The following is a 25,953-nucleotide window of genomic DNA, read 5'->3' as shown; positions in this document are numbered from 1 at the left end:
CTCAATCTCTGCAGTAAACGTTTGGATTGTCTTTGTATTTTGACATCTCAATACCAATACTAATTTTAGGGAGAATTGTTAAATGACCTCAATAATTACTGTACCAGTTCATCATACTGCTCTCTTAAACAAAGAAGAACTGATTTTTTACTACCTGCTGACATCAAACAGTGTATCTCAATTCTCAAAACATCCCGCCGATGATTTTGCTGTCTACCTAAATGTAATGTAGGTGAACATGGTAGACAGTTTAACTCCCTGCCAATAGCTCTGAGTGTAGGAAACATTCATGTTCGTGTAAAATACATAATATAGCAGACAGCTGTGACAGGAGGGGAGGTGACAGACCTACCGGTATGTTTTATATAAAGACTTTTAGCATTTAGGGGTCTGTAACTAACTATTCTGGCATCACTTCAAAGTTCCTGATGAAAAGCACATGACTAAAGACCTAACAATGCCTTTTCAAATCTAGCCCCTGAGACGTGCAGATGGTGTGATCACAGACAGAGTCAAGAGCTCTTTACTGAAACTGAACCTCTCACCCTAACAGCAGAGGTTTTCCGTCAGTGGGGGTGTTCTGGGGGGCGTTTTTTTTTTTCTTCCTGGAGAGACAGGGTGATGCTGTTCTCTGTTCACTGGGAATGTATTGACTGAGGATCCAACTCTCAGGCTTCCAGCTGGACCCTGCTGCTGCTCTGCTTACTGTGTGGGGTTTAAACCAGGACACAAACACACCTGACGGCTGAGGTAGGACACACCCTGAATTTATCACCAAAAAGACTTCTTTATGTTGTCAAAGTTTAGGTTAAGTTTAGATGTTTAGGTCAGTTAACAAGACTCCTGCTGAATGCCTGAAAGGTGGTGGAGGTGTTTCAGTGGAGCCAAAGAATTAGACTGAAAATATACATTTTCACTGCAGGAAAAACAGATGCATGTTTTGGGAGAATATTTTAAGTGCACTTATGTAAGTAAGTTTGGTTTGCATGCAGATTTTGCTAAACAACATCAATCTGTGGGACTGTTAATGTGTTTGTGGCTTGTGTTTCAAAAGAACTAAATTATGGTCAAAGTCTCAAGAGAAGATGGTTGAGTTTTATATTGAATGCGGTTGTTATTTATGTGTTATTTTCCAGCAATCTTGGTTAAAGTTGATCTCGTTTGACAAAAATGTTAATTATTTTTCCATTCCAAGTACAGTCATTACAAATTGTAAATAACAAGCACATAACATAAATTACAAAATTACTACAAGTGCAAAGGCAGATCTTGTACTGGTATGGGTGCTGGTCGATCAACAGAAATATATTAATTGCACATTATCAATATTAATCAAACTGAATTGTCAATTGTTTAAAACAGCATTTATAGACATGCCAAATATTCTCTGGTTCCAGATTCCCCTACAGGAGGATTTTCAGCTTTTTTCTGTTTTATCATTGTAAATTGAGTCTTTTGGGTATTGGGACTGTTGGTTGGACAGAACAAGAAGAAGAAGTTGTCTTCTTGAGCTCTGGTTAATTGGGATATAAATATTTCTTTATTTTTGGACATTTTATAGACTTTAACGGTTAACCTAATAATTGTAATTGTAATATGACAGATTATTTGATGTAGGCAGCAAAGCTCACAGGGGATAAAGGTTGGGGACATCCATCTGGTTTGGAAGCTTTATGAAATCAAACATCTGCAGAACTGAGAACCACTCTTGGAACAAAAACATTTACCTGCACTATACTAACTGGAGTGTAGAGAAAGGTATTTTATCCACTGTAGAGTCCAAAAGTCTAAGACCACTTTCCCATTGGGAAGGGTGAGACCACTTTTCCAATGGGAAAGTGGCCTCAGACTTTGGGACCTCACTGTATGTTCAAAGCTTGTTTTTTGTAAGCAAAAGGAAAAAACAAAGTTTCAAAGCACACATCAAGAAAACAGCCTCTTGTGAGCTAAGTGTACATGTGGAATAAAAGACAGCCTGGGTGCCGAGGAAGGGGCTGTGCTGAGCGGTATTTGCTGTCGCAGCAGGATGCTCGACCACCACCACCACATATTTGTGGGTGGACTGAACGCTCAACTAAAGGGCTCAAAATCCATCAAGCTTACCAGAAGCACACAAGCAGACAATGTCAGCCTCACTGGCTGTGTGAATGTGTAACTGAGAAAGATACATAAATCATTTTGTAAATCACCACAGATGGTGAATAGGTAAGGGCTGGAGAAACATTTGTGTTGGCTGGAAAAGCTCATTTCCAATCGAGGTTTTCACAGATTCATGGCAACACTGATAGAAAAAAAAAGAGCAGCTCTTACAAAGAGCAGCACTTATGGAAACTGATCACTACAGGAACTCTGTATGCCCTTTCACCGTGCACTGTTTTAGCAATACATTCCTAAATCTAGTTAATTTGGGACTGCAAAGTGAGCTGGGGCACTGAAAATGGCTGGGTTGGGTCTGAGGTAAGACTAGTACTTTTAACCACAGCAGCTACTATTAGTTTCATATGGATCCATCATGGACTGGTGATTGCTATTTAGTCTACTATAGATCTCTAATAAAACCATCAACAGGACTAAACACCGCCATCATTATGATTGTATCATGTTACCATGGTAACTACTATGTAAAATCCACCCCTACAGAACACAGCAATATGGGACCATTGTGATAAATACATAATAAATAATATGTGACCCTTTTAGACTGATTAGTAAAATATGGAATACTATCTGACTCAGACAGATTTGAAATCACATTTAAAAAAATAACATACCTCAAATTACAAAACCTGATGCTAATAATAGCCATTTTCAGACGTGCAATACATAACATTGCTGGCTTCATCTATGTGTTCAAGTAATGTCTTTCTGTTATCCAGACATAAGTGTCTTAATGTTCCTCATAGCTTTGTTCAGACATGACAGGACATTTATGAAGAGTCTTCAGATTTGTGTTGTGCTGAAAGGGACTCGGAAACTAGGTCTTACCTGGTGAGATTGCTGTGACTTTTACATAAAAGTGACTCATGTTCAGACATGAGACAGACATGTTTAACTGCCATCAAATTAATGTTAATGTAAAATGTCTGAAAGGAGCTAAGAGTAGACCACATGACCAAATAACTTTGGTTGGGTTACCATAACTAGATATTTCTGACTCACTGTGAACTGTGAAACACACATATTTCTCTTTGTATCAACACAGTCATACCTACATTTACAATGGAAAAGATTGACAGTTAAGTGTAATATATCCTTTGGCCAAGTAAAACTGTTATGTTACAGTATGTGATTTGGTGACTTCCTGTTTATAGGGTTGATTGCTTTTGGTTGGACAGTGGTACCATTTTTCTTTCAAAAAGACTAAAGAACTTTTCTTTGCAACAAAACTACATTTTGGTATCTTTCCTATCTTCTTTATTCACTTGTGTTTCCTTTGGTTTATCTTGTTACCCTATTAAGGGGTCCTGCCCCCAGGTTAGGCACCACTGCTCTAAAAACATCCAGCAACAGATGTTGATGTGAAGCTGCATTTAAATGGCATTGTAAGCTTGCGTTTTGGACATCGGAAGATGAATGAGAAACTGCTTGTTCTCTTTTCAAACACTGTGTAGCAGTCAGTAGCAGTTTATCCATTTAAAAGCCAGAGAGATGAGATTACACAACAAAGGTGACCACAGGCTTCACCATTTCCAAAAAAATGCCTTTGTAGCAAGGAAAATTGTAGCTATCACAAAATCTTCAATTGTGATGATCATTAGAGTGGGTCATTAATGTCGACAGCGTGAACTGAGGTAAACTACAGTTCTGCACTTCTGTTAAGGCGATGTTGGAATAAAACTACAGAATATTGACGAGTATTTCCTCAGTGTCCTGGCATCAGTCTTGTCCTGTATTTTAATTTTAGAGCTAATCTAACCTTCTCAACTTTTTCTACACCTCTCCCTCATTGGTGTTTCGCCAACCAGTTCTCTAGCAAAATCATGAGGGTCTTCCTCCTGCTATGCCTGCTGGCACTGGGCAACGCCAAACCCTACCAGCCAATCAATATCATGGACTTCATGAAAAACTATGACGTCATGATGGCCGATTCGGATGATGATGACGATGACGAAGACGACGACGATGATGATTATGATGATGATGATGAGAACTGTCCGGCTAATTGTCACTGCTCACCCAGAGTGGTGCAGTGCTCCGACCAAGGTCAGAAAACACTCCTTGTGAATCCATGTTACTATAAACACACAAACTTGTGTTTTTGAAAACATTACATGTGGAACATCCTTAACTACACTGATTTAAGATTAGCTATAGAAGTCTGGTGTTATCCGATATTTTCTCACTGTCAAAACATCCAATGAATAGACCAAAACAAACAATGTGTTCCTCTGTCTCTCAATACTTGGGACTTCCATTCCCTGTCAGTGGCACTCAGCCCTTAGATCATTGGTTCCTACCAAAGATGTAAATCTTAATAAATGGCTCATAAATATACAGTTGAATTTTTTTGATGGCTCAGTAATTTCCTGAAAGGACCACAGGACGGTGTGTGTGTGTGGAACTGAGTCAAAATAAACTGCAGTGAGTATTTATTTATGGGAATGAAGAAACATGTCCCCCTGCACAACGGCGTACCACATTGATGTGGTTTCTATGTTTTTTGGACAATAGTGGTTGCCAAGCTGTACAAGCACACACTGCCCTGATTTTAGGGTGAGTAAAAACCTTCAAGAATGGCAGAAAATATCAGAGAGGACAAGAATCCCAGGTTAGACCGTTCCAGTGTAGTTTACAGTATCATATTTTGTATATTTATATGCTGCGTTTACTCAACACACTACATGACACAAACTATTTGTTCTTGTGTATGTAGTGTAAAACAGATGTTAAGGCAAAAACTTACAGCCACGTCATCGTATCAGGTTGAATCCTACTATATTGCCTATTTTGTCATATGAATCAGCAAAAAAGAAGCAATTTGATCACTTTCACTTCCTGGATTGCCACATCCCAGCTACCGTGCCTTTGCTATACTACTTCCTTGGTCAAGTGACGTAACGGTACATCACACAGCTGGAGTTTGTTGCACTTAGAGTAAATCAGGGTCCTCCCTCACTGACTGACTTTAATGTCAGTGAACAATTTTATTGCAACATCACCTAAGGCCATGTAAACAACCACTGCCACAAATGTGGGCTGAACATATGTAGAGTCAATCTCTTTTAACCAGACTTTAGGCTATGGTGCACAGCCAACAGAGGCTGATGGCCTCATTTCTGACTCATTACATAACACACAGGTGTATTATGTAAAAAAACTAAAAAAACAACAACTTTGATTTTCATCTCTTTTTGTCCAACTCCGGCCTTTAATCAGGGATTTGTGATTCTGCCAACAGGTCTGATCGCTGTTCCTGAGAAGATTCCTGAAGACACTGTGATAATGGACCTCCAAAACAATGATATCACTGAGATCAAGGAGGATGACTTTAAAGGCCTCCATAAGCTTCATGTAAGAGAAACCATGAGAGCTGTTTTACCCTGCACATAGTATCGAACATTACAACCTCTTCTAGCTGAGATTACACATATCTAAACATCAGGCATGTCTCAGGTTTAAGACATAAGGAATGAAATAAAACAGCCTACATGGGTAAATAAGTTCTAGTCACATCTCTTGCACTCACCTGAACCAGATATGTGCTGCAAAAAATGTGTGATGTTGTAATGCTGATATGTTAATGTTGATGGCACTGTAGCAGTTAGTATGTACTTGTAATTTACTCTAATAGTCACATATCACAAGAGGGGACTGGTTGAAGCTGCGACCTAAGAGACTGGCATCTATAAGCTTAAACACTATGGATACATGGTGAGATACAGATTTTATTAACAAAACTAACAGTCTACAGCCACACTAACGTCTCTGTAAAGCTGTACTTGGGCACAGCAGTACTTTCAGCTAAATGCTAATGTTGGCATGCTCACAGTGAAAATGCTAACATGCTAATGTTTAGCAGGTTATGATTTAGGACTTCTTTACCATTTTATGTTAGCAAAGTGGCATGCTAACATTTGCTACTTAGAACTAAACACATAGTATAACAGAGGGTCATGAGAATCTCAGTAGATACTGTAAGTATTTTGTCTTAATATTTACAATTACAGCCGTTTGTAAAAATAAGGTACAATTCAAGCCACAGGAGATCAAGTAGAAACCATTGAGTACAAGTGCTTCATTGCTGATTGTCAAAACATTATTTGGGCATTAAGTAATACGTAAGGGTGTACTCATGATAAAAGTGAATGACAAAACCATCTTGTAGCTGTTAAGGTGATGAGATAAAGAAAAATCAGTCCAAATGCAGACTAAAGCCTTACAAGATGACATCGTTCTGTATGAAACTCCCAGCTGAGGAGAGGGACTTACAGTGAGCCTGAGACCCTTTGAACTAGCTGTTGTTTTCCCAGCTGGGAATAAATTACATCAAGGTCTAAAACTCTGCACTGTATTGTGCTGTACCTCAGAAAACAGCTTTGTGTTATTACAGTGGTTTGACATTAAGTGTTAAATGATGCAGGTAATATAAACCTATAGGGTTGCGTTTCATTTTGATTTTATTGATTTTGATTATGCTTGATTCTAGTTTAGTCAAATCTTAGTTGTGATTCTTGTCTCATTATTTCTGTACAAAAAACAAGCCAAAATGTAAGACATTTTCAAGCCAAAAAGCAGTTTTGTATTAAGTAGATTTTGATTTTCATAAACATTTGTCAGTAATGACATGTTATTTTGTAAATGTGAATGTTCATTCACAATAGTTAGAAACAACAGAAATTAACTTTGGTAAATCGTCACTACATCTTAACTCTATTGTCTATTTGTTGTTTTTTTTATTTGAGTTAGACATCCCACCAACATCAAAATCTGGGGCATAGTGACTACAGTTGGTGCATGAAAACTGCTCCATTCTTACACCTGCTGCAGGAAATGCAACAAAATTCAGCTTGAATCTACTAAGTTTTACTTTGATTCTTTTCTTCCACAACAGGGCCTGTTTCTGATCAACAACAAGATCTCTAAGATTCACCCCAAGGCCTTCAGGAACATGGATCACCTCAGACTGCTGTACCTTTCCTACAACCTGCTGACTGAGATCCCTGCAAACCTGCCTCCCAATCTCATAGAGCTACGCTTCCATGAAAACGAGATCAACAGAATCCAGAAGGATGCATTTAAAGGCCTGAAGAAGCTCCATGTACTGGGTAAGATCTGGTTTCCGCTTCCTGTCCTGCTGTACACATCTGCCACCTGATTCACGAGTATATCAGGGACTTGATTGTTTATCATGCACTTGTATTATATCACTTAAGGGTAATTCAGATTACTTCTGTAAAAGACCTTTTCATGATGTTTTCCAAGTAAATTGATTCTGTAGATGAATCATTTAGAAATAAAGTCGACCAGATCTCAAAGAGCGAGTGATAAGTGTTGTCACAATGGATCTATAGTAATATTGTGGATGAATGTTCTCTACTGTAATAGGAAATATATTGTGTCAATTCTAACCAGATGTTTTGTGTTTGTCCAAACAGAGCTGAGTGCCAATCCTCTGGCTAACAGTGGCATTGAACTGGGAGCTTTTAATGGCTTGTCAACTGTGTATGCCGGTATAGCAGAGACCAAACTAACTGCTGTACCCAAAGGTAGACTATCACTCATCTCATGTTGATTTAAACAAAAATGCATTTCTTTCTCCTCCAGTCACCCACCTACAGTAGAACTACACTGGACATTAACTATACAACTAGATGAGACATTAACAGTGCCAATATCTGTTAATATGACATTCTGATTTAACAAGTTTGTTTTTAAATCATTTTTAAAAGCAAGTCATGAACTAAGGTATGTTATATTTACCCTTTACATTGGTTATGTTTGGTGTGTTTAGACCTCCCAGCCTCCCTCACAGAGCTGAACTTGGACTACAACAAGATCTCTAAGGTGGAGATAGAAGACTTCATCAGATATAAAAATCTGCTGAGGTGAAAACCAGCCACATTTCATCCTAGAAACTGATATTTTTTAAAGATATTATCAAATAAGCTAAAATCTTGTGCGGTTGTTTTACAAAACTTAAATTTCAGTGTTTTTCTTACATAAAAATGAATGTTTGCTGGTAAACAAGTACTATATTTATTTTACAAATATTGAATTTAATAATACATAAATAAATACACCAGTGTTATTTAAACTTAACATAAATATTGTATATATTATTTGTGTCCTTTAAGCGGTTAAGGCGCTCTACAATTAGGAATTCACTTTTTATTTCTGTCACCGTGCAATGTCAATGTCAATTTTTTAAATTGATATTGAAGTTTCTGATCATGAGTAGTGATACCTGTCAAATATATTTTGCAGGCTAGGACTAGCTTTTAACCAGATCAAGTCTGTAGAAAATGGCAGTTTTGTCAGCATCCCAAACATCCGTGAGATCCACCTGGACAACAACCGCCTGAGAAAGATCCCACCAGGCCTCAACTCCCTGCGCTACCTCCAGGTGAGATACAACTGTAACAAATCATTTTTTCAGCATTATTTGATTCATAGACTGAAGTGTTTGTTACAAATTAAATCCTAGTAGGACATTCTCAAAAACTTTCAGAGGAAGGCATTCTGACCAAACCACCTCAATTGGCTCCTTTTACTCAATGATCCTCTAACTCCAAAGTAGTAGCTATTCTACTCCAAACTCCCCTCTGATTTTTGAGCTCCTCAACCTGTCTCTATGGCTGAGCCAAACTAGACATTCCTAAAAATGAAGAGGAACAGTATAAACAGTATTCCAACATTTCAGCCACCTCAAATACATCACTTTCCTTCATCTCAGCAACCTGGAACTATAAAATGATGTCTGACTTTCCGACTTGTAACTTAGACCATTTCAGTTTTGCTGTCCTAGTCGGAACGTTGTGTTTTCCAAGGTAGCAGTAAAGCAGAATTAGTGCACTACTCCTAATTGTTGGTTTACTGACAAAGCAGAAACATAACTGATTAAAAAAATATTTTCAAAAATGTTTTTCTGTCTGTTCAGGTGATTTTCCTCCATGGCAACAAAATCCACAATGTCGGAGTCAACGACTTCTGTCCTGTCAGGACCAGTGATAAGAAGAACCTGTACACAGGAATCAGTCTGTTTGCCAACCCTGTTAAATACTGGGAGATCCAACCGGCCACCTTTCGCTGTGTGACCGGAAGGAGAGGTGTTCAGCTCGGAAACTTCAGAAAGTAGGGAGTGGAAACGTTGCATTTAAGACAGCTCGGAAATGGAGAACAGCCAATGTTCTTGTTACAGCATAAGGAAGGAGCTGGAAATATTTGTGATAAATGAAAGAGGATGAAACTGTATTCCCTAAGTGTTATTATAGCTGTCCAGAAAATCATAGAATTACATTGATGTATATTAGAAACTGTAGTATATGTTGTTGAATGCTGGTACAATTTTTGCAAGCAAGTTCTTGGTCAGGGGGACAAAACCTCCAAAACTATAGGGTAAATGAATATTGAACCATAAGCGACAACACTAACAAATGTTTACTTTCAGGAGCAACTGCAGACAGGAATGCCAAAATAACATAAATAGGTGTACATTGTAATGAAATTCAACACAAAGGCCCTGACTAGCTTTATGTGGCATAATTTGTAAGGTGATCCATATTGTCCCCCAACTTTTGCTGTATGAACTTTCCCCAGAAACAAAGCGCCTCCTTCTGGTCACTTTCAGCAAAGCCACCCAATGACCTAACTTGAGTAAGATGGCTTTGCAAAATTTTTAAAGAATAACAAACAAAATACTTTTTTTTTGTTATTTTCTTACACTTCCTTACACACAAGCCAGAGCTGTAACATAACTCGAGCCTGAAAAACACTTTAATTGAAACTAAACCATTTTTTTTGCAGACGTCTGTACCGTCAATGAATGATGCTGGCATTCTTTTGTGCAATAAGTCACTCCGAAGCCCCTCTGTCTTTATGTGGAAGTTCAATATTATCTCACTGCATGTTTGTATTGTCTTTATTAAGAGGTTGAAGGCTACTTGTCAGACAGGATTGACACTATCCTTGATGTAAAGGTGTACTTGGCAGAGCTGGGAAAGGACAGATTTTCCTAAAGTAATCTAAAAATGACCCGAAAAATCACTTTAAAAAAAAAGAAATATAGCAACCAACTAAATTTAACTCCTGGTACTCCAGATGCCTGTTATGTCTGAGAGCATTGTTTATACACACATGTTTCCATTTTCCCCCAATGTTCTGTCTGCTGAAATGGTGCTATATTTATTGAGTATGTCTTTAAATAAACCTGGAACACCTCTCCCTTTTATGTCTTGACTTTTGTCAACATCAAAGTAATATTTGATTCTGTTATTTGAGCTAGTATTTTCATATCACCCTGTCCTCTAGGACAAACTTGTGACTTTAATACATTTAGTCATACTTGACTTAACATATCCGAAAAAAGCTGGAGTGAAAAAGAAATCAATAGGTGAGGTACTGGTTGTAAAATATTAGCAGAGCCATAATGTTATTTACCATGGATTAAAGATCATCAACTCTAATTTAATACTGCTACATTTTTAGAGGGGCTACAACTAATTATTAATAGATATGAAATGCCTTAAAATTGTGAAAAATGTCCATCATGCCTTGTTTTGTCAAACCAACAACCCAAAACCCATAAATAGATACAATGATTTAAAAAAAGTTAATTGACAATCAGATGATTGATTATCAATATGAAATGCTACAGCTGTGATATTGTCCTAAGAGTGACCTTGTTTAGTTAAGTTCTGACCATGTCTTTCCTTTGTAAGTAAAAACATTAAATAAAGACAAAAGTGTGTTCTGGGTTAGCTGATCAAGAGAAGTCATGCAATTTCTTTCTCCACCAGCAGATGTCACTGCACACTAAAGGATTACATACAATTCTCTGGGTGCCAGTGGAGGTCTGGAGATCCAGTAGAAGGCAACCAGAGATTGATTGATTCAAATGTATCAAGTCAACACTGTTGAGAAGACCATCCATTCTAGTTAGCAGGGGCCTTACACATTTGGTATCTCTGAACATTTTCCGATCTTCACTAGAATTTACAATAAATTATGCAGGCTTGAACAATGTCTTGCCAAACAAGCATGAAGATGAGTAAAGATGGAACAACTGAGGTGTCTAGAAGGGTTTCTGGTAGCCCTGATTCAGGCATTACAGTATCGAATTCAATCAAAGATTTGTCACACGAAGAATGTTTAACATCTTCTTACCGACTTTCAAAGTGTGAGAAAGAATTGTACAAGGACTCCCCAAAAAACCCCAACCAAGAAGATTAATCGCGTTCCTTAGATTTTACATGGTTTGTAGTGACTTAAAAGAAAAAGTTTAACATTTTGGGAAATAAACTTCTTTGCTTTCTTGCTGAGAGGTAGCTCAAAAGATCAAGACTATTCTCATGTCTAAACGGTAATTACTCTGTGAAGCTACAGCCAGCAGCTGGTTAGCTAGACAAAGCACAAAGACTGGAAATGGGGAAACAGAAAGCTTGACTCCTGAGCTTGACTGTCCAAAGACAACAAACTCTGCATATCTACATTTTTACTCTTTGGATTTTGCATGGATTAAACAAACAAGATATAATCAGTTAATTAGTGAGCTTTAGAGGTGCTGGTAGGCTGAAAGAAAGCAAACAAATTAATTTCCCAAAATGTCAAACTATTCCTTTAATGGAAGATACACTTATCTGTTGAGGAAATCATTTTTAACAAAACAATCCCAAAAAAGGGTGAAGTGACAAGCTTTTGCAAGAGCTTTGAATCATATCACATGGTCTTTATTAATGGACGAAGTTTGCTCATTTGTTGTTCAATCATATTTTTTGTGACTTTGTGCCTACCTGACATCCTCTCTATCCCGCCTTAATAAATCACTACGAAGATTGCCTACCAGCCCCGTAAGTTTGTATTTTCTATATTCTACCAGTAATTCATTTTATGTGTCGCTGGCTGAGTAAAATGTTTGTATTCCCTGAAATGACCATTTGGGACTGTGATAAGAAGTAGGTTGAAAGTAGGGGTACTATAAACTATTGAATGATCAATCATTGTTAAAATTCGAGAACCCATGATGTAGGTTTCCATGAGACAGTAAGGTCACAGTAAAAGTTGCTGTCTATCTAAATGATGTGTTGGAAATTGTATCTACTCACCTATAAAGGCACCTGTCGGTTTAATTATCTCCTTTAACCAGCTCACTTCTTTTTTATTTCCTCCTTTTCCAATATTTCAAACTCATTCACCAACAAAAAAGGTGCCATAAGGTGTCCATATGTAGACCAATATTTAGTAAACAGGCAGCGCACACGACTCACCCTTACCACAAACCGGAGATCTGTTCAGATTACTAAATAAAAAACAGTTAAATTTCAGTCTTGTCAGCAGATTGGAGCAGCACATTTTATTTTTCCACTTGATAATGTGTAGTTGCAGCAATCTTAAAAGTATGGGATTGGCTTTGAGGCTCCTGTATGTTTAAATTAATAAATTAAGTCAACAAAAAAGCCTGTAAGGTGCACAAAATCACTTTTAAGTTTTATTGTTTTTGGCCATTAGCTGAATAAAGACAGATATGTCAAAAGCAGCATTTTAATGAAATGTTCTGTTTTTATGCTGTTCTATTCTGTTTAATAGAATTAATATTTTGATTCAAATACCTAATTTGCTTGGGATGTGCTATTAACGTATCCTATGTTAATTGTTTAAACCTGCAATAACTGATTTTTTTGGCCACTTGGGGGCAGTGAAAGAAGATGTAACATTACCAAAACATTGCCATTGACAATTGCTTATTTACAAGTCCAGCAACATTAGCATTCGTTTTGGGGTGGCGTTTGTGTCCAACTCATGAATGAAAGTCCAAACTCTCCTTTTAGCTATGGTTAACGCCATCAGTATTTGACTATTTCTGGTATATTTTATTCACCGGCTAGTCTCTAAACTTTGTCCATCTGCAGTTTGTTGCTGGGCAGGTAGTGTACAGTGGGTTTATCAGAGCTTGTTTGCTAAAAATAGCTGCCTGCTGCTGGAAACAAGGTTGATTGAGGGACCTGAGAATGAACCAAAACAGCAATGCTGTGGGCCGTGAGACCAAAACAACGAGCACAGATGCCAAAACACTCTGTATGAGCCGACTGGAACAACGGGATTGGTGATAATTCTCTGTGATTTCATCATCACGAGCTAACCCTTTGTTATTTACATGTTATTATGTTATATTATTAATATTAATTAATCCATTGTTAATATGGAATGTAGATTTTATTGTTCATTAATGTGGTCAATTTGAGTCCCAATAAAATGGCATCACCACTTCCTTAACATGATGTAATTCCTGTTCAAGTAGGTCGTTGGTATAGAAATAACTTAGAAAGGGATCCACCTTGTATAAAGTAATGGGATGTCAGTTTATGGAGAGAAAGGCATTGTGTTTTAACAATTTTCCAGTAAATTCAAGTGCCCGTTATATTGGACCTTTATGGTGGTTGCTTCGAAATTATATTGTCGCTGAAGAGTTTATTTTGGGAGGTGCTGATCATTGATGCTGGACACAAAAAGTTCTTCGTTCTTGTCCCTCCGACAAAAACAACTCAAACACTGAAAAACGCTCACAGGAATGATGAATGTGATGAAACCAATGTTAAAACGTGACAGTCTGTGTGTATTTTCTTTGCCCTCTCAGTCTCTCTGGGAGGCCCCTGTCAAACAGCAGTCAGCTTCCTGCAGACTCCCAGAAAACCAACACCTGCCAAGCTGCCTCCATCAGATCCTGGTCTACCTGAAACTGATATCTTCCAGTCCACAGAAAATTAGACCGAGCTGCATTGCAGTACCACGAGGTAGTGCTGAGGATACTTTGCTTCTCAACTGTTTTGTCTTTTTAAATGAAAGCTCAGTGTGCTGTGGGTGGGGTGGAAGGGGGGAGCTGCCGCTTTCGCTCTTTCTCCAGGAAACATATGGAACAGATCTGCCGCTTGGCCAGACCTCGTTCTGCCACGTCTCACATCACACACACAAACACACACAGACACACACACACACACACACACACACACACACACACACACACACACACACACACACACACACACACACACACACACACACACACACACACACACACACACACACACACACACACACACACACACACACACACACACACACACACAGAAAATGGTCCTAACTTTGGGGCTTTTACCTCTCTTCACCCTCTGCTTCTACTCCTCTGTCTTCTCTATCATATACTTTATTATTGTCACCTCCTCTCCTGTCTTCCAGTTTCTCTTCCATTCACGAATTCCATCCTGCATGGAGGTAGGGAGTCTTTCAAGTATGGTGAGGTTAATCAGATACTGATGAATGATACAAGGATGGTCTACATGTTGACAAGTTGACATGTTATGAAAACACAAGAGTGACCATGAGAGGGTCATAACAACTCAACAAGATCTGTCACATTCTAGGGGTTTACAGAAACCGGCTGAGAAATGCGCCATTCCTTAGTCAGAATTTGCACAACATAGTTGGTAAAAATCCTAATTGTAACAGTGAACCAACAATCCACAGATTATCAATTTATAGTCAGAAACTTGTTACATGCACAAGTTATACAAGGTTTTGCACACCGTTTTATAGTGGAGCACCTTACTTGAAATAAAGGGCACCTGTGTCAAATGAAATTATGTATTTATTATTTGCTTGGTGGCACCTGGAAGTTGCTTAATATCCTCTTGATTATATTCTTCATATATTTTAACATATCCATAATTTTGTCATTCTGTTTTTCCATACTGTAACTTTGGTCTAGTATATTATACACAAGACCTATTACATGTCTGTCCGTCCTGAGATTACATTTTTTCTCAATTAAAAGGGTTTTTGGGGGTTTTGAGGGACTAAGGACGGAAGGTGTTGTATGCTGCACAGATTGCAAAGCCCCCCGAGGCCCATTTGTGATACTGGGGTATATAAATAAAAATAAACTTGACAACACATTAAATGTGGAATGTGGAATTCATTGGGAAAAACAAGACCTTCTGAGTTTGCCACTTCCTGCAGTTGCTTCCCTTGGCTAACTAAACGGTGAATGGGTATTAGTAGGGGTCCACTTGCATCGGCAGCTGTGAGCTCAGTGTTGATTTCAATTCATTAACATATAAATGTAGACAGAAACTAAACCAAAATACTTCAGGGTTGTCATAATTAGATCATCACAACCTCAACAAACTCCTTACGTTCAGAAGCATGTCACTGTCCTCTGTTGTTTCTCTCATCCCTTCTCTAGCATCTGCCCTCTAACCAGCTTGTTTTAGATAAAACCCACCAAAGGTCTTTTGGACGATTGGCGACTAATTGGGAGGAATGACAATTTGTGACCATAATCTGTTATCTAATTCTGCGCTGTTGTGATGATGCAATATCCTCACAAAGAAGCAAGTGAAAAATATCACTCAGTCTCATCTTTTTACCTCTTTATTTTTTTGTTGACTCGGCTCCTCCTCAAAAAGTTCTTTCAGGTGAAAAGGTACTGGACAAATCTCTCTCTTTTTTTTTGTTGGTAAAAACTGTAAATCCATGATGTGTGCTGGATTTATTGCACCTTTTTGGGAACGTGTCTACTTTAAAGGCTGTTTTACTGCCTGGGGAGATAAATCAACCATCCCTCACTGCAGTTCAAATATTTGAAATCCAGATACTACAAATTCAAATCACTTTTCCAAGCTCCTATCTTCTCATCTGTCCTCCTCTCATTCAGCCTCCCATAACAACAAAATAACTGTCAACCTTTTTCTCATCAAGGTCCCCTTCATATGTAAGCCATGCAGTGCACACAATATCAGACTATAATTACATCACAGCTTCAGGTGATTAAACTGTAGATGGTGTGTAATCCCCAGTAGCTCAGATGGACTGCACAGAGGATCAACGTTGTAATTTTATAGCTTTTATAATTCCATTGCCTCATTTTAAACTAGACTAAAAATAACAGTGTTACATTTACTACTGTTACCATAGTTTAGTGTTTTTATATCATCAGACTTGTGGTTCCAAAGTTCATAATCCAATATGACTTGTCATAATTAATTTACTTGTTACTGACAGCTTCAAAATTGGATGCATTTTTGAGGTGGTTGGAGCAAAAATGAGACTCAAGTTTGATGATGATGATTAGGTGTTTGATTCCCAGAGTGTCAGAAATGCTTACACTCAAAGAAACACTCGGAGAAACATTGGGGTTTCATGGTTTAACTATTATCTTTGACATGTTTGTCTTCAGAGGATGCAGTGAATGACCATGGTTATTCTGTGATCCTGGAAGAAGCTGGTTACAGGTCTAAAAGAGAGGCAGAGGAGGCACAGAGCAGGCTCAAGTTTCCAGAGTATGAACTGGGGACTAAGTGGGTAATGGTAGAGTCATTAGGCAGGAGAGGGCCACTGCTTTCAGGCACTACTCTGATTGGAGAGCCTAAAACCTCATCCATCACTTCACAACTCAGAATTCAAGGCTACTGAAATATCACTCTACCTTAAAATTCTCATTAACTTTCCAGTAAAAAGTATGTCAGTGTTTCTTTTTCAAAGCTGATGATCCACCTCTTAAGAGACTTACATGCAGACCAAATAAGAATCTTTAAGATCAAAATGATGTATTACCTAAATCATTAGACCATACAAGAAAATGGCATGAACTTGGGAGTTCCTCGAGAGTCCATTCTCAGGCGTATTCTTTTCAACATCAACATGCTCCCAATAGCTCAGAATATGGAAAGCAACAAAACGAATTACTCAAATTATGCAGACGAGATACAGATTTATATAACATTATCACCAGGCTGCTATGTTCCAATTCAAGCACTCAGTAGGCGTGTTGAACAAATCAATGATTGGATGTGCCAAAGTTTTTGTAGTTTTCACATGGACAAGTACAGATAACTATTATAATGGTGCATTTAAAGGTCTCTCCAAAAAGTTAATTAAACAGCTGCTGCTTACACCCTCACAAGACCAAGAAAACAGATTACATCAGTCCAGTTCTCAGATATTTGAACTGGCTTCATGTGTGTCGAAGAATTGATTTTTAAATACTATTGTTGGTTTATAAAGCACTGAAGTGTTAAGAGCCACATGACATTTCTGATTTGCTGCTGCCTTATGAATCATCAAGACCTCTCAGATCCTCTGAGACTGGTTTACTTTCTGTCCACATAGTCAAAACTAAGCTTGGAGAAGCAACATTCAGTTTTTATGTTCGACTCACCAAAAACAAACTGCAACTACTACTACTCCAACTCTTAGTTCTTTTAAAACAAGGCTGTAGATTTTACTGTTTGCCACTGCTTTCAATTAAATTCAATTCTGGACCATCTTTTCATATCTTGTGTGGCACTGTTTAATTTGTCTTATTTTACTTTAGCTTTTTTATTTAAAAAAAAAATCCTATTTATATGTGCCTTTTATATTCTTGTTTTTCTTTTGTTTTCTGTCTTATTAAAGCACTTCACATTGCTTGGTTGTTGGGAGGTGCTATACAAATAAACTTAGGGTAACGTGACCGCTGATGTGTCAGTACTAATCGCTCACTGCACAGAAAGAGTTTGTCACAGGAAGTGGGTTTGTAAACTCCAATGTCTTCAACCTTTCGTCTTCAATTTTACCTTTGATTTCTCTACCACATAAGGGTTTTGTCTAACCTGTTGGTTTGCTTCCATCCTGTGTGATCGTCTCACTGGCCGTATTTCTTGACCTGTCAATCTTCTAAGTAATGTTACTGTGTTCCCAGATCTCGGCTGTTACTGATAGAAATGATGTACAAAACCATGAAAATAAAGCCCAGGTTGTAATAAACAAGATTTATCCTTTAACATTGTCAGTAAAGACTTGGATCAATAAAAATAATCAGAATTCCTTTCAACACTAGCCATATCCATCATTCATCTACTCAAAGGTTTCGGCTATAGGCCTACTAAGGTGTTGAATCTGCAGCTATCACATCTGCAGGGTGCCCATTAAAAACTAAGAGGCAGCATGTTCACATCACACGTACAAAACATTTTCTTAAAAGTATGTCTACACTCAGCTAATTTTCTCTCCGCTTTAGCCTACCCGTCCACAATGAATCATTAAATGCCTCAGTTTTTTTAGGGCACACACAGAAAACACTTGTCTTTCGTCTAGAGAGAGAGACTAAGTTGATTATTTTTCCAATTAAGTTTGTGTTGTGGTAAACTTGGGCTGTTTTCTTAGTAACAAAAACAGGGTTGAAGGATGAAGAAAATGAGATTTAGCTGTTTTCTTGTTCTGGCATTTAAGTGTGAATACAGCCTCGTCAAAACAGCATAAACAACGTTATCAAAATCATCAAGACGAGTGTGGATATAGTCATTTTGCCCTTTGGGAGTCCAGTTAAGGTTTTATTTATGGAAACACATGAGGAAAAAAAAAATCACTGGATTATTTTTGGGATATGGTCAGGATAGTTATGCCCTTCTATGTTATTAGCCTTGTACAATTTGTGCGAAGTTAACAGTTACAAGTCTCCAAACATAAAAAGACAATTACTGCAAATCCTCATTAGTATACTGAGGAAGCTTGTCCAATCAGAGCTCTTTTCAACCAGCACAACATTACATTTTTATTTTGTGCAAGACAAATCCTAGACTGTTACTGCCAACAAACCCAAACAACTAATGAGTCGCCCAGACTGTTGCGAATTGGTGGTATATGTTTCACTTTTTTGTGTGTATGTGTGTGTGTTTCTGGACAATAAATGTGTGTTGAGAGAGCACTGACAGACTAAATGTCCAATTTTCTCCAACTTTTAGAGTTTTTTTTTTTTTCTTCGCTGTGATTTTGGCATTCTGAAGTGTTTGATTCCTTTTTGAAAATGTTCGCATCCAGCGCAAAGCCAAGGCTAAATGAGGCCAGTGAAATTAAAATATTTAGAGGCAAAGTACTGAAAGGCCTGTTTGTTCATGCAAGAGAATCCCAGCAGTGATGCTTTCTACAGGGAAAAGACTGACATGAAAAATGAGCAATAAGGTCGACGAGCCAATTGCTGTCTGGCCCTGGAGTGTAAAATCCTGGCCTATGATGAATGTGTGTAAGAAAGGGTGTGTGTGAGTGTGAGTGAGAGAGAGAGAAATATAGAGAGAGTTGTAAGTAGTTAAACTCACACTAAATTCAACACTTTGTTCAGTTGCAAAGTCTCTACTGACACTGGAATTTAACTAAGTCGACTGTTATCAAAGCATTGACTGACGTTTAACCTGGTGAATCATTCAGGTGAAAGTGGACAAACAACAGAATATTGACAAAAATCAATAAACTGACAGCAAACTGTTCAATAGAAAAGAGAAAGTAATGTTTGAACTATCTAACAGGATACAACACACCCACGTACTGCAACAATCATTCACTGATTGAGTTAAAGTACTATTTATCAATCAATTATCAAAATATGTATTCCTCTGTTATTTGTGATTTGTTGGTTGGCACACATGATTCTAGATGTATTTAGAATGCTAAATAGGACAAGTCAGTTTCTACCATTTAATGTTTCATCCCTGATCATCAGCTCAGATGACTAGAGTCCTCTTGTTTCCTGCTTCTATCCCAATAAAGAAATACAGAGTCTGACTTCAAGGTCTGCAGGAGTCTTCTCTGCTAGTTCAGGCTGGATTTGATCAAGGTGCATGAATGAAAACTCACTTAACAAAAACACAAATCCTGCAACACACTGGTCCTCAGACCAGCATGAAAATAAAGGATACATTTAATGACAAAACCGAATAAAAAAATGTGTGGTATGGTTGTGCTGTAGCATTAATAAAGGCACAAGGAAAGACATGAGAGCAGAAATACAGAGACAGTGAGACAGACTTAGCCAGAATCACAGACACTGTTATTGTAGCCAGTAGCGATCTTTAAGCCAGAACTTTTGAAGAGCAGTCCAATAAAAAGAGATTTTATCCAGATGGAGTCTACGGCTGAAGAGACAGCCGTGTTCTCCTCATCACAATTAGCACAGAGGGAAACATTCAAGACCACAATGTCCTATTAAACAGACATAATTACATTAACATGGGAACTTCCCAGAATTCCCCTGTCTCCACAAACACATGAAAAACGCATTGACTTTAACCACAAACAATAATATAGATGAACTGTAACTGTAGTAGGGAGAAGATGGAGTAGCCTACTATACCACTAGATGAGCATGATTCATCACATGAAAAAAAGACAACATACAGTTTTTAGAGGCCAATACTGTACTGCACATCAGTCTTCCTCAGGAGTGGAGAAACTGGTGTTTCCAAATACTGAATAATTTAAGGCAACTATTTTTGTAATCAATTCATCATTTCAGTAATTTTTCAAGTAAAAATGCCCTAGTTAACACTGCCTCTCTTTGGGTTTGGGTCAGCAGCAATTCCATGGAATTGTATTTATTTTAGTAAAAATATTCAGAGTTATAAATGTTAGAGTGATCAAGCTTGCATTCATTAAAGCATGAACACTTGAAAAATCAGCTCCTAGTTGCATAAGCCCTCTTTACAAACTATTATTCTTAATGTATCTGAATCATAGATAGAGCCCATTACAGAATATGTATCACAATATCATTGTCACTGAAGGACACACATTGTGATAAACTGTAAACATTTCTATAAACAAACAAATTCAAAATCATCTACAAAACTCTGCATATATTTAGCAAAAAATGTGCGAATGGATTATGCTAAAATGATTTCATAAGATTTTCAAAAATAAAAATCAGGCCATTACGAAGCAATATGTGACCTTAAAACTAGTAAAACATCACAAAAAATTAGGGCAACTGATGATTATTCTCATTCTGTCACTTATTTTCTCGATTAATCCTTTGGTTCAGAAAACAGGTGAAATGTAACCTGATGCGCCAGATAGTTTGTTAAATAGAACCATCTGAAAAGTCGTCCAAGGAAAGTGTTTGGGAAAAAGTAGGCGTTTTCAAAAAAAAAACAGGCAGATGATTGGTTGAACCATCTGTCTATCACCATCTTGCCTTGAGAGGCGGCTGGCAAGATCACGAGAAAAGTTGAAGCCTGATGAGATAGATTCTTGCGTTATTTTGTGAACTCACAAATCCAGCTGCCTTATAAGGTCAGCTGAAATGTACATCACAGTATTTCAACACAAGGTTATATCATCAAATGTCTTTTTTTGTCTGACAAATCCAAAACCTTGAATATACAATTTGCTCTAATGTAAAACTGCAAAAAGATGCAAATTCTCACATTTGAGAACCGGAAACCATCAAATGTTGCTTGGGGAAAAAAAGAGAAAATAATTTAAAATAGTTGCTAATCAACTTAATTATTTGACTAATTTTTGCAGCTCTACAATGAAACTTAAGAAATTCAACAATGTAAGATATGATATAATTACGATATTATTGATATATGAGTGTGACAACCACACAATCCATTTTCAGACTTCTTTCTTGTCATCTCTAGCATAAAAACAGTTAGAATATCTTAGTAAAGTCAAAACTAGTTACAGTGAAACCAGTTCAGTAATCTGATGTAAATGGTAATTGAGGAAAATGTTGATCTTGGATAACAAAAAATTTAATTTAATCATCCAAGAATTTATTACAATGTGATGACAGTACCCCATAGTGACTGACCCGTAGTTGCCAGCACTCAAAACTAGTATAACACATTTTTTTCCAATACAAAACCCTTCTCTCACTGTTTTTCTAGGCAAAGTCTGACAGAAGGAATGTCTGGATAATAAATTCAGTAGTCATTAGAAGAAAACAACTATCCAATACCACCCAAAACTCAAAATTAACTTTTTTCCTCAGTGTCCCACAACTGTCCTGAATTCTACTTTCAACTGTCCCAGACTTAATTGTTGACCCAAATACGTTTTTTTCCTATTGTAAATTCACTGCTCAAACGTTTCCTTAAGACAAATACAATAGGTAGTACGCAATTGAATACATTTTCTTGTTAGATGACATGAAGAGAACATACGTACCTTACAGTGTTCAATTTTCCATGAACACTGTTCCAAGAACCATTTATACACACAGCCAAATGTTACATACCTTGTCCCGCTTATCAAGGATGCAACATGTACGGAAAATACAGACTCAGCTGCCCTCAGATCTAGCTTGATGGATACACCTTCTCTGAGGTAAAAATAGCAAAAAGAAGCATTGAAACCTGACGCTGCGTGAGTTTGAAAAACTCATCATGAATATAAAGATATACACATGCAGTGTCAATGAGTAACTAACATTACATTTCTACTTGGTAAAATGTTAACTTACATCCTACACAGACGTTTTGTGGGGTGAGTGAAATTTCAGAATTGAGTCATATATTTAGCTATACAGGTTCCTGGGCTAATGTCAAAATAAATCACCTACATGAATGATAAACCATGAGAAAGAGCTAGCTGTCATTTACATTCGCTCAAAGGCAGATAATATGTCACTTTATTAAGTTTAAATTAAGTTTTAATATGTTTTCAGGTGATAAAGTTACCATTTTCAATCCCAATATGTGGTCAGTTTATCGTAATAATGCCTATTTCTACATTTGCTCCAATGTTATTGTAATAATAAGTTTCTCTACTGTTCCAAAAATAGCCCCAGACACTGACTCTTTGCATCCAAAGTACTATTTAAAATGTCCCCAGGACCATGAGACATTCTTAATTTTTAGTTCTACTGGAACTCTGTCAAAGACACTCCTCATATGTCCCATTATGCTTTGGTCTACACACTCATGTAGATCACAGATATTCAATTAGTCCCCTGCTCTTGTCATTGAAAATTGTCAAACATAGCATAATGGGACTCATACGTTTTAACCAGGAACACTTTGTTCACAAGCTGCTCAATTTGGGAAACTGAAGAGACACAACACCCTTCATCCTATGTTATCTAGGATGTTATGTAGTGGAAGAGACCGATATTAACTAAACACGAGGCACAGACAGAGGATAAATGGCACAGCATACCTATCTGACATTTAATGGTATGTAAATTCATCCCAAACCATCTGGTACAGGACATTTAATTTGTTACCACGTGTAATTACCCTATGAATTACTGTCAAATGCTGCCAAATACATAATCATCTGGGAGAATTGGTAGAATTGGTGTGGAAATTAGCCCATAAAACTTCTGAAGTCACAACAGACACTGCAAATGTATGCTCAATGCTAGGGCTGGGCGATATGACCAAAATCTCATATCCTGCTATTGGTCATTCATATCCTGATAAGGATAGTGAATGCAGGGATGCTCAAAGTTGTTTTTGATAGTTTTTTGCAACGTGAGGGACATACTCGATAATGTCAGCTCGCACATCGTTAAAACAACACTTAATTTATTATTGTAGACGGTTATACATCTCACACACCCCTGGTCAGTACTGTCAACTGAATCTGGATCGAGTCCCCATTGTGGATACTTTGCGTACACTATTAATAAAGAATAACAAAAAGCAATGTCAGGTACCAGGTGTACTGACTCCTTAGAAAAATTAAAGGGGCAGTCCATATTTGATTTTTTTTTTTTTTTTGTACTGTAAAGATAAAATTACAGTGATTTCAGTAGGTATATGATTTCAATAAAGGTAATGTTTCCAACAATACACATATTGTGTGCAAAAAAGCATCGAAAGATCAGTTAAGCCTAATTTTGGGGCTTCTCCTCAGTTGTGTCAAAATAGACGGGACTCCGAGGTATACTTCTTTTGCTGAGTTCCCCATCTGAGGAAACAACTGCAGTGCCAAGCATAAATTAAAAAGTGCAACACTGGCAGACCCACTCTTTTCTACAGAGAATATAATGACTGTCATCAGGGTACCTAATTCCAAAATGCAACAAAAATAAACCAATCATGCACTACAGCTGCACCAATACGATGTGAACCATCCATATTAGGGCCGTTATAGTACTCAGTATAAGTTACCACAACATTTCAGTCATATTTATACTAGGGTAAAAAACATTTTCCACTGTGGAGTTGAAATTACAGTAATAGAAATTGAACAGCAATTATTAATTCACTGATATACTGTTTTTTAAAATTGTTTTATTAAAGAGTGAGCAGCCCACTGTTTGATGTCACATCTAATTATTTCACATGGGTAAGTAAAAACCTCTTATCATCAATGCACCATGTTTGGAGTACATGCAAGACAAAAATGTAAAATCATTCATCTTTACTGAGATCTTAGCAACATTAAACCCTTTAACTACATATTATTCCATTAACTCAGGTTCATTTTTAGCTGCCTCAGGTCCAACAATAATATGTGGTACCTGGAAACAGATGTTGACTCAGAGCTCCCCCTGTTTTTATCTGTCTCAGCAGGATCCAAGTCCCACGAAGTGCCTCCTAACTGTAAGTAAACCACATATTGTATCTTGTGACTGATAAAGATATTAAATGCTCACCTGATGACCTACAGACAAATGAATCACTGTCTGAAAACCTAACACACCAGGGGGGTCACTAGAATAACCAATGGCTTGATTATGAATTACTGATATTTAGAATTTAAACTGATTCAAAGTCAGCATGAATCACTGTAGAGCCAAAGCCAAACTGTCCCTGTCTGGGAAAGGGAAAATGCCAGGAATGCTGGGATAACAAATCCAGTAGTCATCAGAGAACAGAGAACAACTATCCAACACCACCACACACTGGAACCCAGTCAGCCAGTAATATTCTCCATATGTCTCATACTGGTTTAGTCCAAACCGTCATGTCTCAGTTGACAGTTTAATCAGAGCCGGTTTCTTGTCCAGTACCAACAGACAGAGACCATTGTCAAGACTCTAACACTGCCGACATGATGCAGTACCAAGACAAAGAAATACAAATCTGATAAAAAGGAAAAAAAGCATTATCTTATATGCCAAAATCTTTACATTAACAGGTACAAATATTGTTTTCTTGTGCATATTTTTGCTGTCATACAAATCTGTGCCAGTCACCGTTGTGGCACTTCCACCATGTCCATATATTTCTTGGAAGTGTCTCATGCTGATGATTGATCAAATTAACAAACTATTTCATAAAATGAGCCTTATAGTAGTAACAACATATCAGCAAAAAACCAAAGTGAACATGATGACCATTTCTGCCAACCCAAATTACAGTGCACAAGTTTATACCTGGTGCAGTGAGGTTTTTTAATGCACATTGTTGTTAACTGCTGAATGTTGTGGATTGTTTGATTGATGTTGATGTGGTGCCTTGCACTTATCTCGTACTGCCAAAGTCTGTATGTTTCCCTATGTTGGCTGTCTTTGTGTGACGGTGACATTCAATTTCCCCTCTGAGGGATTAATGAAGTTACCTCTTATCTTATCGTATCTTATCTTAAGTGGCCAGAGCCCAAATAGGTGAGACAACAGCTTGAGGGGCTAGAGGGGGTCCATATGGTATCCTCTACCCAGCCCGCCTCCGAATCATTCATAACAACCAGTAGCTGAGGAAACCCAGACTTACATCACATACACACATAAAAAATCTACACATTTGGCTACTCCCAAAAAGTGAATGCTACACTCCTAATATGGAGCACTGTGATTGATTCAGGGCCTTCAAATCGCCATTACATAGACTGTCAGATTGAGTACTCTTCTCAGACAATTCATAGTTCTATCCCAAAATGGCATTTACAGTTTCACCATTAGAAATGTTTCCAGAGTTGTTCCTCGTGCCAGTTCTGTTGCTATAATTGCTTCCATGGTTCTTCCTATCATTATTATTACTATTACTTTTTATTAGTCTACTGTGTTGTTTTATTTGTGTGTGCGTATGTGTATGT

General features: G+C 37.5%; 2 protein-coding genes across 2 annotated transcripts in view; one reads left to right on the top strand and one right to left on the bottom strand.

The window, feature by feature from the left end:
* The window catches only part of cenpp (centromere protein P), a 110,286-nt gene that overhangs the window by 43,660 nt on the left and 40,673 nt on the right, over window positions 1-25,953 (bottom strand). The gene's annotated exons all lie outside the window — the stretch shown is intronic.
* Window positions 3,981-9,295, top strand: aspn (asporin (LRR class 1)). The gene is made up of 7 exons (XM_062415688.1): window positions 3,981-4,203; window positions 5,399-5,511; window positions 7,052-7,265; window positions 7,596-7,706; window positions 7,952-8,045; window positions 8,425-8,563; window positions 9,098-9,295. The coding sequence occupies exons 1-7, from the start codon at window positions 3,981-3,983 to the stop codon at window positions 9,293-9,295; spliced, it is 1,092 nt and encodes a 363-aa protein (XP_062271672.1).

Source organism: Scomber scombrus, chromosome 3, assembly GCF_963691925.1.
Source record: "Scomber scombrus chromosome 3, fScoSco1.1, whole genome shotgun sequence".
Classification (NCBI taxonomy): Eukaryota; Metazoa; Chordata; class Actinopteri; order Scombriformes; family Scombridae; genus Scomber; species Scomber scombrus.
The sequence above is the reverse complement of the archived record's forward strand: the minus strand, read 5'-3'. Positions and strand labels throughout refer to the sequence as shown.